The 13,542-nt window shown below is 44.3% G+C and overlaps 1 protein-coding gene across 1 annotated transcript in view; it reads right to left on the bottom strand.

Annotated features, from left to right (window-relative positions):
• Positions 1–13,542, bottom strand: part of TTYH3 (tweety family member 3) — a 75,286-nt gene that overhangs the window by 29,237 nt on the left and 32,507 nt on the right. Inside the window, exon 2 of the mRNA XM_058815826.1 lies at positions 7,646–7,815. Coding sequence (XP_058671809.1) covers positions 7,646–7,815 — 170 coding nt within the window. The remainder of the gene's footprint in view (positions 1–7,645; positions 7,816–13,542) is intronic.

The raw sequence follows: 13,542 nt of genomic DNA on the forward strand, positions 1-13,542 counted from the left end.
TAATTAAAATCTGTTAGATTGCTGTTTGGGAGCTCAGAACCAGAAATCCAGCCAGTGGCTCCTGTGAGAGCTGCCATTGCTGTGCTAGATGCCTTCTCTGGACATGAAATTTTGTTACACTTTTTTAAAGCAGGACACAAAGAGCTTGCTTTGACTGCTTGCCCATGGTGGTGGTTCCTCCACATACATTTTCCATGCCCTCTTCTCTACCCTGTGAAATATCTATGAACATTATCTTGATTTATCTTCCCATTAGAAACATTTGTGTCACACTGATTTAGAGTACTGGGAAGGGAGGCATAATAACTTACTGGGACAAAGGCTTATTTATTTTTAAAGCAAGCAAATTTCAAGCTTGCAGACACAATTCAACTCCAGCTGCTTAGCAAATTACCACCTATCAGCTGATTTTCTATAATTGTCCACACATATCAGTCTGCCCCAATTATGAAGTAAACCATATTAGCTTAAGCCTCACTTAAAGGAGGAAGATCCTGTAAATGAGTTGCAACCAGAGGATTATCTCATGCAAGTCAGCAATACCTCTCCTATGAAGAGATCACGGCAGGAACTCACAGTTCCTCTGCCCAAGCTCATATTTCCTAATAATAGAGGAGGAAAGAACTTGTGAAGGGATCACACAACTAAACTTGTGAAGGGATCACTCAGGGCAAACAAACCTTACCAAGACACAGTTTTTCTGTTCCCATGTTATATTTAGCTTGAGAGCACCCAGGACCTTTTGTAGGAAGGTTCTCAAGACACCAAGGTTGTGTTTGTGGCAGTGCAGAGGAAGGAGGAGGTGATGATCCTGTCGTAAATCTAAACTCATTCTGGATGAAACATTTAGTTCCTCCACAACACCTTTGTGTACTGCTCCTGCTCTTGCTCCTCTCCTGCAGAAAGACACATCCATTCCTGGGTTCTGCTTCAAAAGAGTGAGCAGAGCAATGCAGTTCACCTGGTCACATTTCTCCTCGTATGTGACAAGAAATAGAAGCAAAGTTCATGATCTGGAAGCAGATCCACCAGGAAAATCTGTGTCAGCCTCATGCTTTTTCCAGCAATTGAATCTCCATAAATTATAAAGAGCTTGGCCCATAAAAACCAAGGAGTCTTCTAAGGACAAGGGACAGCCTTCATAAACAGAAAGAGAGGCAACAAGACTCTTCTATGTAACTCTGTGACTAAATATTCAGCATTAATAAAAGAAATGGGCCTCTTTCTTCAGGAACACCACTCCTCCAACATTTTCCTAATGCAAATTATGCTGATAACTCAAGAGAGAAAAGCCCTCTGCATTCCTCTGGTTGCAGCTATTATCAGAGCTTGATAACACATGCCTGGGGTGCACGGGGGTGGAAGGGATAAAAAAGACACGCTCCCCCCTCCCCCTGAAGCACAGAGATTACAAATGCAGAGCTATGCCCAGGATAAGGCAACTCAGCACCCCATCACAAAAATTACAAAACCATGGCTTGGATTTCTCCTTGTCTTATCAGAGCAAAGAAATTCACACAGACCTTTTCAGCCTCCTGAGCTGCAGAAAACCTTTGCAGTTGTTTCTACCATAGGCACCAAATAAGCTCCAGAACATTCTGGACATTGAATAGGCAGATCTGACCCCTTTAATTAGCGAGCAATTTCTATTCAGCCTGTTTACAGCTACTAGAAGCCTATTCTTTCAGCAAAGACTTGGTAAGTGCCCAAAATCTGCTGCTTGGCTCTCAGTATTCCCAGCACAGCAGCACAGTTTTGGTGGGAAAGACTCAGAAACAGCACTCTGAAATAGCAGCAGAATCCTTGGGGATGCTGCAGAGAGCAGCCAGGTCGCTCACAGGTACCAGGATGAAGTGCTGGCAATACAAACAAGTGACTTTTCCATAGGTTTCCCATCCTGCCCAGTAAAAACCACAGCTCCCACTGCCCTGCCCCTCCAGGCACAGCCACTGCTCATGAAAGCAAACCCCACAGCACAACAATTGGGATAAAAGCCATTCAATCCAATAATAAACTCCTCTAGACATGAGACTCACACATTCACTGCAAATTACACATGAAGTGTTAATTATTCCATCCCTGCCCTGCAAAAGCCAGCTCTGCATTCCCACCCTGAGCTGGCAAGGACCACTTACACAGCCAGTCCTTCCCCCAGGAGCAGTTTTATGGCTTTTCCCCTTCCTATCAGGGTAGAGAGGGAAGGAACCCATCCCACAAATCTGGGCTGGGGGCAGAGCTGAAGGGCAGCCAGGGGGGAACTGCTGCTGCTGAGCTTTGTTTGCATTTGGCTTCATCTAAATCCAATAGTTGTTCCAAATCCCTGCCCACACACACTGATATGAGTTGCTATTGTTTAAAGCAGATTTAAGGATTTACACTAGTTTTTAACTACCTTTTATATGATTAAAGGGAAACAGAGGGGCTCCTTCTATTTAAGAGCATTCTTTTAAAATAAAAATAGATCAACTCATCTTAACCCAGCAGCATAAGTCCTTGAGGTCATGATAAATCACAAGGCTTCTTGCACGAACCCTGGGAGGCACAGTGGCCTAAGGCAGAGCAGATCCATCTCCCAGCACAGGAGGACAAAATCATCACCCAATGGAGGCATTTCTGTCACACAGCCTGGATGCAAGGACAGCATTCCTGAATGACACAGCTCTTCTCTACCCTGGCACCCTCTAGGAGAGACTCCAACACATTTTCAGTGCTTCCATAGGAAAGTCATGCCTATTTCTGCCAGTCTTGCTTCTGTTGCACTCCCCTTTGAGTGCACACACCCCTCTCTCCTCCCAAATCCCTATTGTCCAATCCTCAATTCCTCCTCCCAAATCCAAACTGTCCCATCCACAATTCCTCCTCCCAAACCTACCTTGGTCAGTCTCCCGTCACTTTCACTACCCCCAGCTCTCCTCTGCTTTCCTTCTCACCCATATTTTTGAATAAAATCTTTAAAAATTAATCTATCATAGTCTTACAGCCCATATAAAAAGTTGCTCCTGCTATTCAACACTGCACTTTAAAAGCCACTTGGCTACTCAATAGTTTTAGTAAGTTTTAAGAAACCCACTTATTTAAGTCAAGAAAATTGCACTTTGAGCTTAAAGCCATCACCACCAGTGCACAAACACCCACTGGGGACACAGAACTCCACAAGCTCTTCCAAGAGCTGTACAAGTGAGATGGAAGAGGTGCACACCAAGATTTCTGTCTTTTCCTACAGATACCACAGTGGGATCTGAACTCCTGCAGGCTATACACACACTGCAGTATCACTTTTCAGCAAGACTCCAGAAATTCAAGTCTGGAGAGCAGCTGTCCCATTGTTTGTGTGCAAGAATCACCTGCACTTTGGACACCTAGCTGAAGAACCAGAAAAAATAAAGGAAGTGTAATTCTGAATTTGCTTACAATGTGACCTGCAAAAAACAAAAAAATGTTTTCTGCATTTATACATGTTGAACATCAGAGCATTAATGTGACACAGAGAGGATCTCTGGGCTTTCCATGATGAGATGCTCCTGCTGTGATACCCACACACACACTGTGACCCTTGGGTACCCAGACAGCAGTCTGCAAAGATGAGCACTAGCCATTCACATCACATCCTTAGAAATGAATAATCTAACTACACCAAGTCATCTTTAATTACAGGAACTTCATAAGAAGAGCCCTTTTTAGACTGCAGGTTCTCAGGAGGAATGTTAATTTGTCTGCCTAATTACCACCTTGCACTTTCACACCAGGGGAAAGTGCTATTACTGGCACTTGATAAAACAAGTTTTTACCATTTATTTGCACCCATTTCTTCCTGATGCCCTCTCCACAAAGCTTCCTCCCCACCTTTGGAGCTGAGGTCCCTTCTGGGATAATCAGGGTCACCTATGCAGTGGGTGAGATGGTTTATAGGACAACTCCCCATACACAGAAACCAATCAAAATTGGTGAAGACTAGAACTGAAGCATTAATGGAAAAATCCAGGCTAAGCATTCCTGCAGCTTTGTGGCTAGAGCAAATGGGAAGACTCAATAGAGACATTTTGTTGGAAGCTCCTGTTCACCAGCTCTGCCTCAGAATGCTGGCTCAGCATTCTCCCTGCTGTGAGTGATCAGGAAACAGCCAAGCACACAGCAGCACTCACAGCTCAAACAGCCCCCTGGCACTGAGGGAACCCAGAGAAACATGTTCCAGGCACAGCTGGACTCACCAGAGTTAACAGCTCTCAGCTAGGAGGACAAGAGTCCCCTTCCAAGTGCTCAGAGAGAGCAAACCTGCTGCTGGTTGGAACCTCTCACTGCCTCAGCACCCAACCAGAGGCACAGAACTGCCTCCCAGGGCAGGCAGAGGGTCAGAACAGCCTCAGAGGGTCAGAACAGCCTCACACCCCATCATAACAGCTGCTCTGGCTCTTCTGGTGTGTATGACACAGCAGGGATAGGACAGGATCTATCCAGTGGGCTAATCTTTAATCAGTGCTAGCAGGAAGTCCCAGGTGGATTCCAGCAGCTGGAGTGGGATTGTTGGGAGCTGTATGTGCATTCCCAGCACAGACTGAGCTCAGAGCATCAACAGACACCGCTCTGGGGGCACTGTGGCATCCAGCTGCTGCAGAGGCAGAAAACCAACCTCAGCCCTGCAGGAGAGCAGCAGCACCTCCCTCGCCATGGTGGTACCAACCTGCTCCTGCTCAAGCAAGCTGATTTCAGAGAGGAAATTAAGCAGCTAATTTAAAAAGTCAAGAAAAATGATCATCCAATATCACTGTATGTTCAGATAGAACCTTGTGTTATGAACCTTAGTTTTATATGGTTCTGCATTTAATACTTGCAGAAACAAATTGTACACCAAGGATGGGAACAAGTGGCTCAGATTTTGGGGAAGCCTAAGCAGCTTTCCAGCTTGTGGATTTGACAGAGTCACATCAAGTTTAGCAGAATTTATATGCTGCCCTTCCAATGTTAAATTATCTCACACATGCTCTGGAGAAGTGCAGAATACCTCCTTCTCACCCTTTCCACAACCAAAAACAAACACAGCTACCACAGGGCAGCAGCTGCCTGGGTCACATTTGCTGCATAACAATGGCTAACAAGGGCCTGTAGCAGCAGCACAACTATAAATAGCATCAGCAGAGCTTCTGTAAGAAAGGGTTAGGACCACAGCTCTCTCAGTGGATTGGAATGGATGCAGCCGATCACAAAAATAAAGGTGAATAAGGCTGAGATTTCTTCTTTACAAGCTGTTCTGTGGTTTGCCTTTCCACCCCAGGCACCTACTGGCAAGCAGCAGAGCATGGAAGAGCTCCTTGCAGCAATCCTGGCTGGTACACAAGGTCTCCTCCTCAGCCCTCAGCCCCTGCTTCTGCAGGCAAATCCACCCCCAGCTGCTGAACTCACCACAGAATGTCTGCTCTGCTCTGACTATTCCAACACTGCAAGGTTTGCTGCTCTCTGAAGTGAGTGCCTTGAGAGAGCAAACACACAAATCCACAGTCTGCTCCTGAGCAGCTGAGCCTGGCCTTCAGGGAACCCCTCACCTGCACAGGGATACACAGCACACCCAGCACCCATCAGCAGCCCAGTGCCAAAACAGAGCCACAAGGCACTGCCAAATGCAATCATCTCATTGCTGCCTCCTCTCTGACCAGGGGACTGCTCCCAGACCTGCCAGACCCACAGAGGGGCAGCTGAGACCACCTGGAGCCTTGGGCAAGAGTAGATGATGCTTGGAATTGGAGAGAAAAGCAAATTGGAAAGTGTTTGATACAGGGCACACATCCAGAGGACTCATTCTGCCCAAGCCAAAACAAGATCAGTCTCCTTCCTTCCGTATCTGCCTCCTTCCTTCCATATCTGCAAACACATCCTTGCTTTCAGATGCCCCATCATCCACTTTCTAGGGAATTAACTCCTTTTAAATTCTCCTGCACCCATTCTCCACTAAATACTGATTTTTTTTTCCCTTGGTTTTCAGCAATCTTTCTTTCCACCTCACCTCCAAAAGCTCCTATTGCTCAGTCATAACACCAAACACTGCTGACCCTGGCACCACTACCAGCAGCCCCTGGAGATGGAACATAAATTCAGATAACAAAATGCAGCAGTGTCCTACACAGGCTACAAAACCTGAACATTCCCTCCACATAAACACCAATCCTTCCAAACTCAAAAGAATCAGCTGTGACTCTTTCTTCCTAATCTACTCTCCCAGACATAGTGATTCTTTCTGGACACCAAGTTCTGAGAAAATCTGCATTTAGAGCTGATAAATATTTCAGCTATATCCATCCTGTTTAAGTGATAAGCTCCCAAGGACAGAGGGTCCTTGATTTATCACTTGAAAAGTATCAAAGAGCAGGACATTAACTATTCCTTTTCACATTGCTCAAACCACCAGGCAGCTCTGCAAGCAGCAGAAAGGAAGGAAATATATTACAGACATTTAAAAACATACATACATCAAATGAAAGAAAGAGGGATTATTGCCAAAATTCACCAAGTACAGGCAGAGCATTTTGATGCCTTGTGAATGCTGACCTAGAATGCAGGAATGTGCTTCTTGTTTACAGAGTGACAAAACTATCCTTTGTCTCCTTAAAAAGGAAAAAAAGCCCAGAAGTTTCTCTTTTTGATTAGGCAAAAAGACACTTCATAGGACCTAAGGGACTTTACCTCAAACTTAAGGATAGCCAATTAGATAGAAGCTAAAATGTCTTGCTTGAGCAATTTACTAGAAAAAGAAGAGAACTGAGGTTTTCCCAGGCAAGCCTCAAATTTCTGGCTATATATGATTAGAACATAGAGGTAGGTTAACAACATTTTGACACAACAACAATAACTAACAGAACTTTTTCACTAGAACACAGGCTTGATGGAGTTAAAGAATAAACTAGGGATTTATTAAAAGGATATCCTCAATGGATCCACTTTGGGCAGTATAAGAGCCCAGCCAGGGCTACACCCAGGATGAACCAAAATGGTCACAAAATCAACGACAAGTTATCATTGTTAGGTCAGATGTGACACATACATACGTGATTAGGGTCTAAGAAAAAAAGATTTTTATTCTGCGTGTTCTCCAGCTTATATACTCTTAACAAAGCGTGATCTTAAGTCATTAACTACATCACAATAACTTATTCTATTCATTGGTGCAAAGCTATCTCTTCTAATCTGTTTCCATGCTGATGGCCTTGTCTTCTTCCTTGCTATGGATACACTCAAAAATCGTCAATTGTTATTTCTTCTATTAACTTAACTTTGCTTGCAGGCCAGCTGTGAAGCCCCTCCATAACTGCTCATGGGGTCTCTCACTTTTATAAGACCTGCTCCATTTGCATATTGGAATTAATTGTCCAATTATAGCTTTAGGTTATCAAGTCCTATCTTTCTTGTTTTTCTCTCTTTAGTCCACGTTGTTTGTGCTCTCAGGCCTGAGATTTGGATCAGCTGTCCTTGGTCCCCAGCTAGAGAAGGAATTGTTCTGTCTCCCTGCTCTGTGCAGAGAGCTCACCATCCCCTTAATACAAACCCCAGACCCCACATTACAGCAGCACAGAACCTGAAAAACATCAAAGCTAAACCCTGAGACATTATTTGGAGCGTGAGGCCGTGTTCAGGACACAGGGGACGGGGATGGCCGTACCTGCAGACGAGGGTGGCGATGATGACGCACCAGGCCGTGCAGCAGCAGTCAGCATTGAGGTGCTCCTCGCTCTTGCGGTGGCGGCAGCACAGCCAGAAGGAGTAGAAGAGGAGGAAGAGCAGGTCCAGAGCCAGGCAGGACAGAGCAATGCCACCCAACAGCAGCAGGGCCTGCAGGGACAGACATGGGGGTCACACTGGGCCATGGCAGGGCAGGCCAGCCAGGGACATCCCTGCAGTGTTTGTAGGGATCCCCGTGGCAGGGAGAAAGGATGAGGGGGACTCCAGCTTATTAGAAGGTTAATTAATTACTTTATTATACTGTATTATTCTGTATTATGTTACATTACATCTAAACTGAATCTGCCAAGCACTGAACTGCACTCATCTCATGACTCACAGCCCACAGTCCTCACACACACACACACACACACACATTTAGGCCTCATAGGCCAAGGAAACAAAACACCATCACTTTCAGTAAATAATCTCCATATTGCATTCTACTTTTGCACAAACACACACACAGCAAATTACAAGAATTGTTTTTCCTTTCTCTGAGGTTCAGAGAATGTGAATCCCAGAAATATTCTTGGGAAGGATTGTGCCTTGCTTTTCTCTCTGAGAGAAATGTGGAGACACATACCTACCAAGGCATACCTTGCCAACAAATCCTTTTGTGTGCTTGGCACATTGTTAAATTATAAAGAGGTGATTTTTTTGTCCCACTTGCTCCCCTCTGTCCATCCCACTCAACAAAACCATGTTCTGTACCTCAGTAGTAAATAGCTGAGCCATTTTTTCTGTCTCAATCTGCAAACAGCCTAAGTTAATCAGAGGGTTTTCTCTTTACTACTGATCACAGGTCAGCAGATTTACAGAACAAAAATAATAATAAAAAAAAATAGTGCAACCAGCTGCGTCTATCTGTACAGTTTTTTAATCTTCATGAATAAATATGCAGGCTTATTCATTAGAAATCCAAGTGCATGAGTGGGTTTGAAAGGGGGTGGAATTTATTATACATGCATGAGATTAATTTTTTTTTTAAAGTAAATCTCCATGCAGTGCTTCTGTTCAAGGTAGACCTAGAATAAATACTAAACCCCTCCATATACTATCCACATATATAGGTACAACAAACTTGGATGCTACAGACACACTTGCAGCAGTCACAAGTTGAGTTAGTGTGAATAATACCTATTTCTAGTCATGTTCCTGGGAGGAAAGGGAAGTTGTAAGTGCTTAACTCCCACCCAATTTATTTTTATTTGAAAAATCCTGCCTAAAATCCAAAAATGCAAACCAATTCTGTTAAATAAAATAAAGTTTAAAATAATAAATCCATTCCAACACCATATCTAGCCACATTTTCCCACCTGCATGAATCAAGCAGAAGAATGCAATTTTACCCATAAGGTTTTTTTGATAAATCCTTGTTACTGGTGACAAATGCCAACTTACTAGAAATTATTTAAATATCTGGAAAGAGCCCAAGTCACTTACTGCTGCCCCAATATTGGGAATTCAGACATAGATCTGTATCAGCTAACCTTGAACAAAGGCTTGGGTTTGAAAACCAGTATCTCTTTTCCTCCCCATGCAGAAATTCTTTAAATAACATTGATATGCTTCCTCCTGATTGAAACAATAACTTCCTTCTGATCAAAAGGAATACAACAAAGAATGCTGAGATTAAAGCAAAGAACTTTCACAACTGGTGTGACTGTTTCTAACGGGGTCTGGTAGGAACTTGCTCTTTGTAGGCTTTTCTTTCCCCTTTTTCCCCTGCTCTGCTCCATAGGTACTCCATGCTGGGTGATTATCCTGGCAAACAAGGCACACAGGGTCCAAGAAACATCAGGCACATAAAATGAGGTGCACACCAACTAAACCCAAGTGCTGCACCACAGATACTTCACATAGCCCCTTGCTCTTGGCTTTCTCAGCTTTACAAACCCTCTCCCATCTTTTACAAACCCATCCTTACAAACCCTCTCCCATCCTTCACAAACCCTCTTTGCTTTCCCAGCTTTACAAACCCATCCTTACAAGCCCTCCCCAAGCCCACCAAGCTCCCTGGGCTGGGGGGAGCTCCCAGGTGCTGCTTTCCCAAACCCAGGAGCAGGAGCTCAGCCCTGCTGTGCAAAGTGAGCTCTGGGACCTCTCCCAGCCAGGAGTGGGGGTGGGAGGAAGGGAACAAGCCCAATCCCCCTTTCCCATGCTTTCTCCAGATGGTGGGAGCTCTGCTGGAGCTGCTGAGCAGAAAGGGGCCTCTGAGAGGGGAGCTGCACTCCGAGCCCTGCATTCCCCCACTTCTGCAGCCTTGCCACAAACGAGCACTCCATGCTAATTTAACTAACACACTTGGCATACCAAAGCTCCTCAGGGGTATTCTTTATTTTTTAAACATGTCGGGCTGCTGTAAGGCAAAGCTTTCCTGCCCCACTCACCTGCATTTCTTTCTTCACACCCTCAACCCTCCTGCACATGCTAAAAGGCATTAGTGCTGGGAAGACAAGCTCAGCTGAAAACATCCTCCCAGCAACACTTCTATCAGCAAAAAATCCACACTGCAGCTCCAGATGTAAGGGAACCGCCCCCATTGAAAGGAAATAAAAGGAAATACTTTTTAAAAATTCTTAAAAAAAGGAAAAATGGATATTAGACTGCCAACTAGCAAGCAACCTGAAGTCCTTGCTTTGAAGGGACACTTAATACATGCTTTAAATTTGCATCTGGCCAAAAGGACTTGGCTGGCCACTATACCACAATCTGCATTCAATTTTCCAGAGAATATTTGTTTTCCATTAATGGATATGTGCCATGACAAGTGAAATCATCCAGCAGAGCAGTTATTAATCTTTCTGACTGATGAGTCAGTTTAGGACCCAGGAACTGGCAGGCAGTGAAAGCCTGGTCACAACCAAAGATATTCCTCTGCCTGCTTGTCAGGATTAAATGACAGTATTTAAAAAAGGGGGGTTGAGGCTGGATAAACCCTTAGACACTCTATCCTGCACCAGTAAATCTGGGACTCGGTTATCCAAGGCCACATTATCCCAAGTAAATGGAAAATTATGCACTGGGCCTTTTGCCACAAAAGAGCATCAATTTGTCTTCGAACATTTGCTGAGCTATCAGAACCTTTATAGCAAATGATGCATGAACTGTCCTTACAGGAAAATGGAGACAACTTGGAGGAACAGCATTTTACTACTGCACTGACACTAATGGCAGAAGTGGAGACAGAGCAGTCCCTGAAAATGAGAGTAAATCCAAGTGGTACCCCCAGACTGGCAGGAGACGAAGCTACAGTGTCAGGAAGCACTTTCAAAATAAAAGCTGCACACAGGGAAGTGACCACAGGAGCATTCCTGGCTTGGAGAGGCACCACAGAACCTGAAAACCTCAGTGTTGGGCAGGGATGGTGCTGCAATGTTAGCAGCCTTCCCAGCTCCAGTGTGGCTGCCAGGATTTGTGGTGTTTACCACCTGCATGGGAGCAGGAAGCCAAAAAAGGGGCAGAAAGCATCTATCTAGAGAAAAAGGGGAAACACAAAGCTCAGCAAAAAAATCCTCCACAAAGCTACCCAGGGGCTGATCATTTCTTCCATGGGGTGTGGTGTTGGTATCATTCCTAAGAACTCACATGCAGATTAAGCTTCAGTTTGATCCGTCCCTGCTCTCCATGTTACTGGGGATCAAATAAACCAAGATACAGCCTTGTCTGCTGGATCAAAATCTCCCATATGAAACAGCCAGGATTTTTGCAAATTCCAAAGGGTGATCCACACTGTTAGTTATCCAAATCTATCTATGGACTGTGGTCCTGCAAGGCTAATTTTAGCTGCTGAAACTGCACTTTAGGGAGGTATATTTCATCCCATCCAGCAGATGAAGTCACAAAGAAAGGAGATCTACATAAGAACACAAGAAAAGGGATGTACAAGATATATTTACTTCCTTTTAAAGGGGGAAAACCTAAATAAAGGCACAAAGCACCACAGTGCAGGAGGTAAACTCTGGGTTGCATTCATGTTAAATGTCAAGGTTTACCACGGCATTAAATGTTATTTGCTCATCACCTAACTTTACAGAGAAGGGTTTAGTGACTCTTCTTCACATGACCATGTTGCCTCTGCCATGGAGATTATTTGGCACAAAATGTCCTGGCAGCAGAATAGATTTAAGAAATTAATTCTGAATACTCAAGGGCTCAAAACAGCCCAGGTGTTTATCAGGTACAAGTCTTACCAATCTCAATTCATCCAACTTCCAATTACCATACTCTTTAAACCTTAACTGCAGTAACAGCAGCAGAGAATAGTGAGAAGCTCCTCACATGGAATAGATGATTGTTATTTTATTGCCAGTTGGAAAGTCTACCAAAACTCTTAAAGAAACTTGAGAGCAAAGCTGAAGCCTTCAAGTGGTTCCTGAGAAGCAGATTGCAGATTCATTTTTAATTTTCCATCAAGGATTTTAAAGGTATTTTATCTTAAAACTTCATCATTTCAGCCCACAGAAAAAAAAGAGCTACAGCTTTTGAGCACCTCAAGAACACAGCTGTCCTAATCACTGCCAGATTGAGAATGGTTTACCTTAAAGTCAGCTTTTGCCAAAAGAAAGCTTTCCATTGAATCTGCAGCTAGTAATCTTTCTGTATTTCCATGCAGTGACTTGAGATAGTGATAATAAAACAGAGAGAGGAGGTTAAAGGAGTGTGGGAAGAGGAAAACGTTCACCCAGAAGAACAAATGAAGCAACCTGGGCTGCTGCCAAAGGAGCACTCATCTCTATTTATTCCATGAAGGACGGAAGTCATCTTAGCAAGAAAAGAAACTGCTGTGGGATAGTGTCATGCCCACACTACTTCCTACACTGCTTTTTATTTCTCCTTCCAGACTCCAGGACATCTCTCTAAAAAGCTTATGTACTCACAGATGATAAGCAGTTATGTTCTACCAAGCTAACTGGTTTTTTTAAAATTTTTTTTGAATGCTGGCAACACGAGGAACACCCTGACCTACTCATCAACTTGTTCTGAACATGCTGTGTGTTCAGAGATTTGATTTTCAGTACTTAAAGTGCTGTACGAGGTGTTTGTTGAGGTACTTGAGTGTCTGGGGATGTCACTCATGGCACAGCCCCTCCAGAGGGGTGGGGAACACAGCCAACCACAGACTGGCCAGTGGAAGGGGGGGAGGATGGGGAAGCAATGCTGATGTCAGCACTAAAGCATCCCTCTCTCCTCCCAGGGACAGCCCTTCCCAGGCCAATTACTGCTCTCAGCACTGCAGGAGCAGAGCTGGGCAGGAAATGTGCTCTGAAGGGGCTTTTCCCACGGAGCCGAGATGAATTCTCTTCCATGAGGGGTCCCTGTGCAACAGGGAAGAGCTCCATGGAAGCAGAGAACAGGTTCCACTGCCTCATCCCTTCTACAGACATCTCCCACAGAAAGCACGCTGCTAAGGGAGTGCAGATCATGGATATATTTAGGGCAAGTCCACACTGGAGCAAGCAATATAGGCCAACACTTTGCCTTTAGCTTTTTTTGGCTATTGGCTTTCCTTTCTGGAAAGCAGGAAATGCCAAGGATTGTGTCATGCTTTTTTTCTGTTTTTTTTTTTTAAAAACAGCTTAAGACAATACAGCAGACACATTGGAATAAAAACAGATCTGCAGCTGAAACCTGTGTTAGCACAACTCCGTCACTCAATTCCACTTACCAAGCTGGTTAAATGAGCAGGGCAGTTTCCCCAACACTGCAGAGCTCTCTACATAGGCATGGGCATTATATAGTTAATTGGTATTAGAGCTGTGAACTAAAGCCACTTTAAGTACAAATGAGTGTTCACACAGGGATTTAATGTAGTTTAGCTAGAATGGCCTTAAT

The sequence above is a fragment of the Ammospiza caudacuta genome, chromosome 17, assembly GCF_027887145.1.
Source record: "Ammospiza caudacuta isolate bAmmCau1 chromosome 17, bAmmCau1.pri, whole genome shotgun sequence".
NCBI classification, from domain to species: domain Eukaryota; kingdom Metazoa; phylum Chordata; class Aves; order Passeriformes; family Passerellidae; genus Ammospiza; species Ammospiza caudacuta.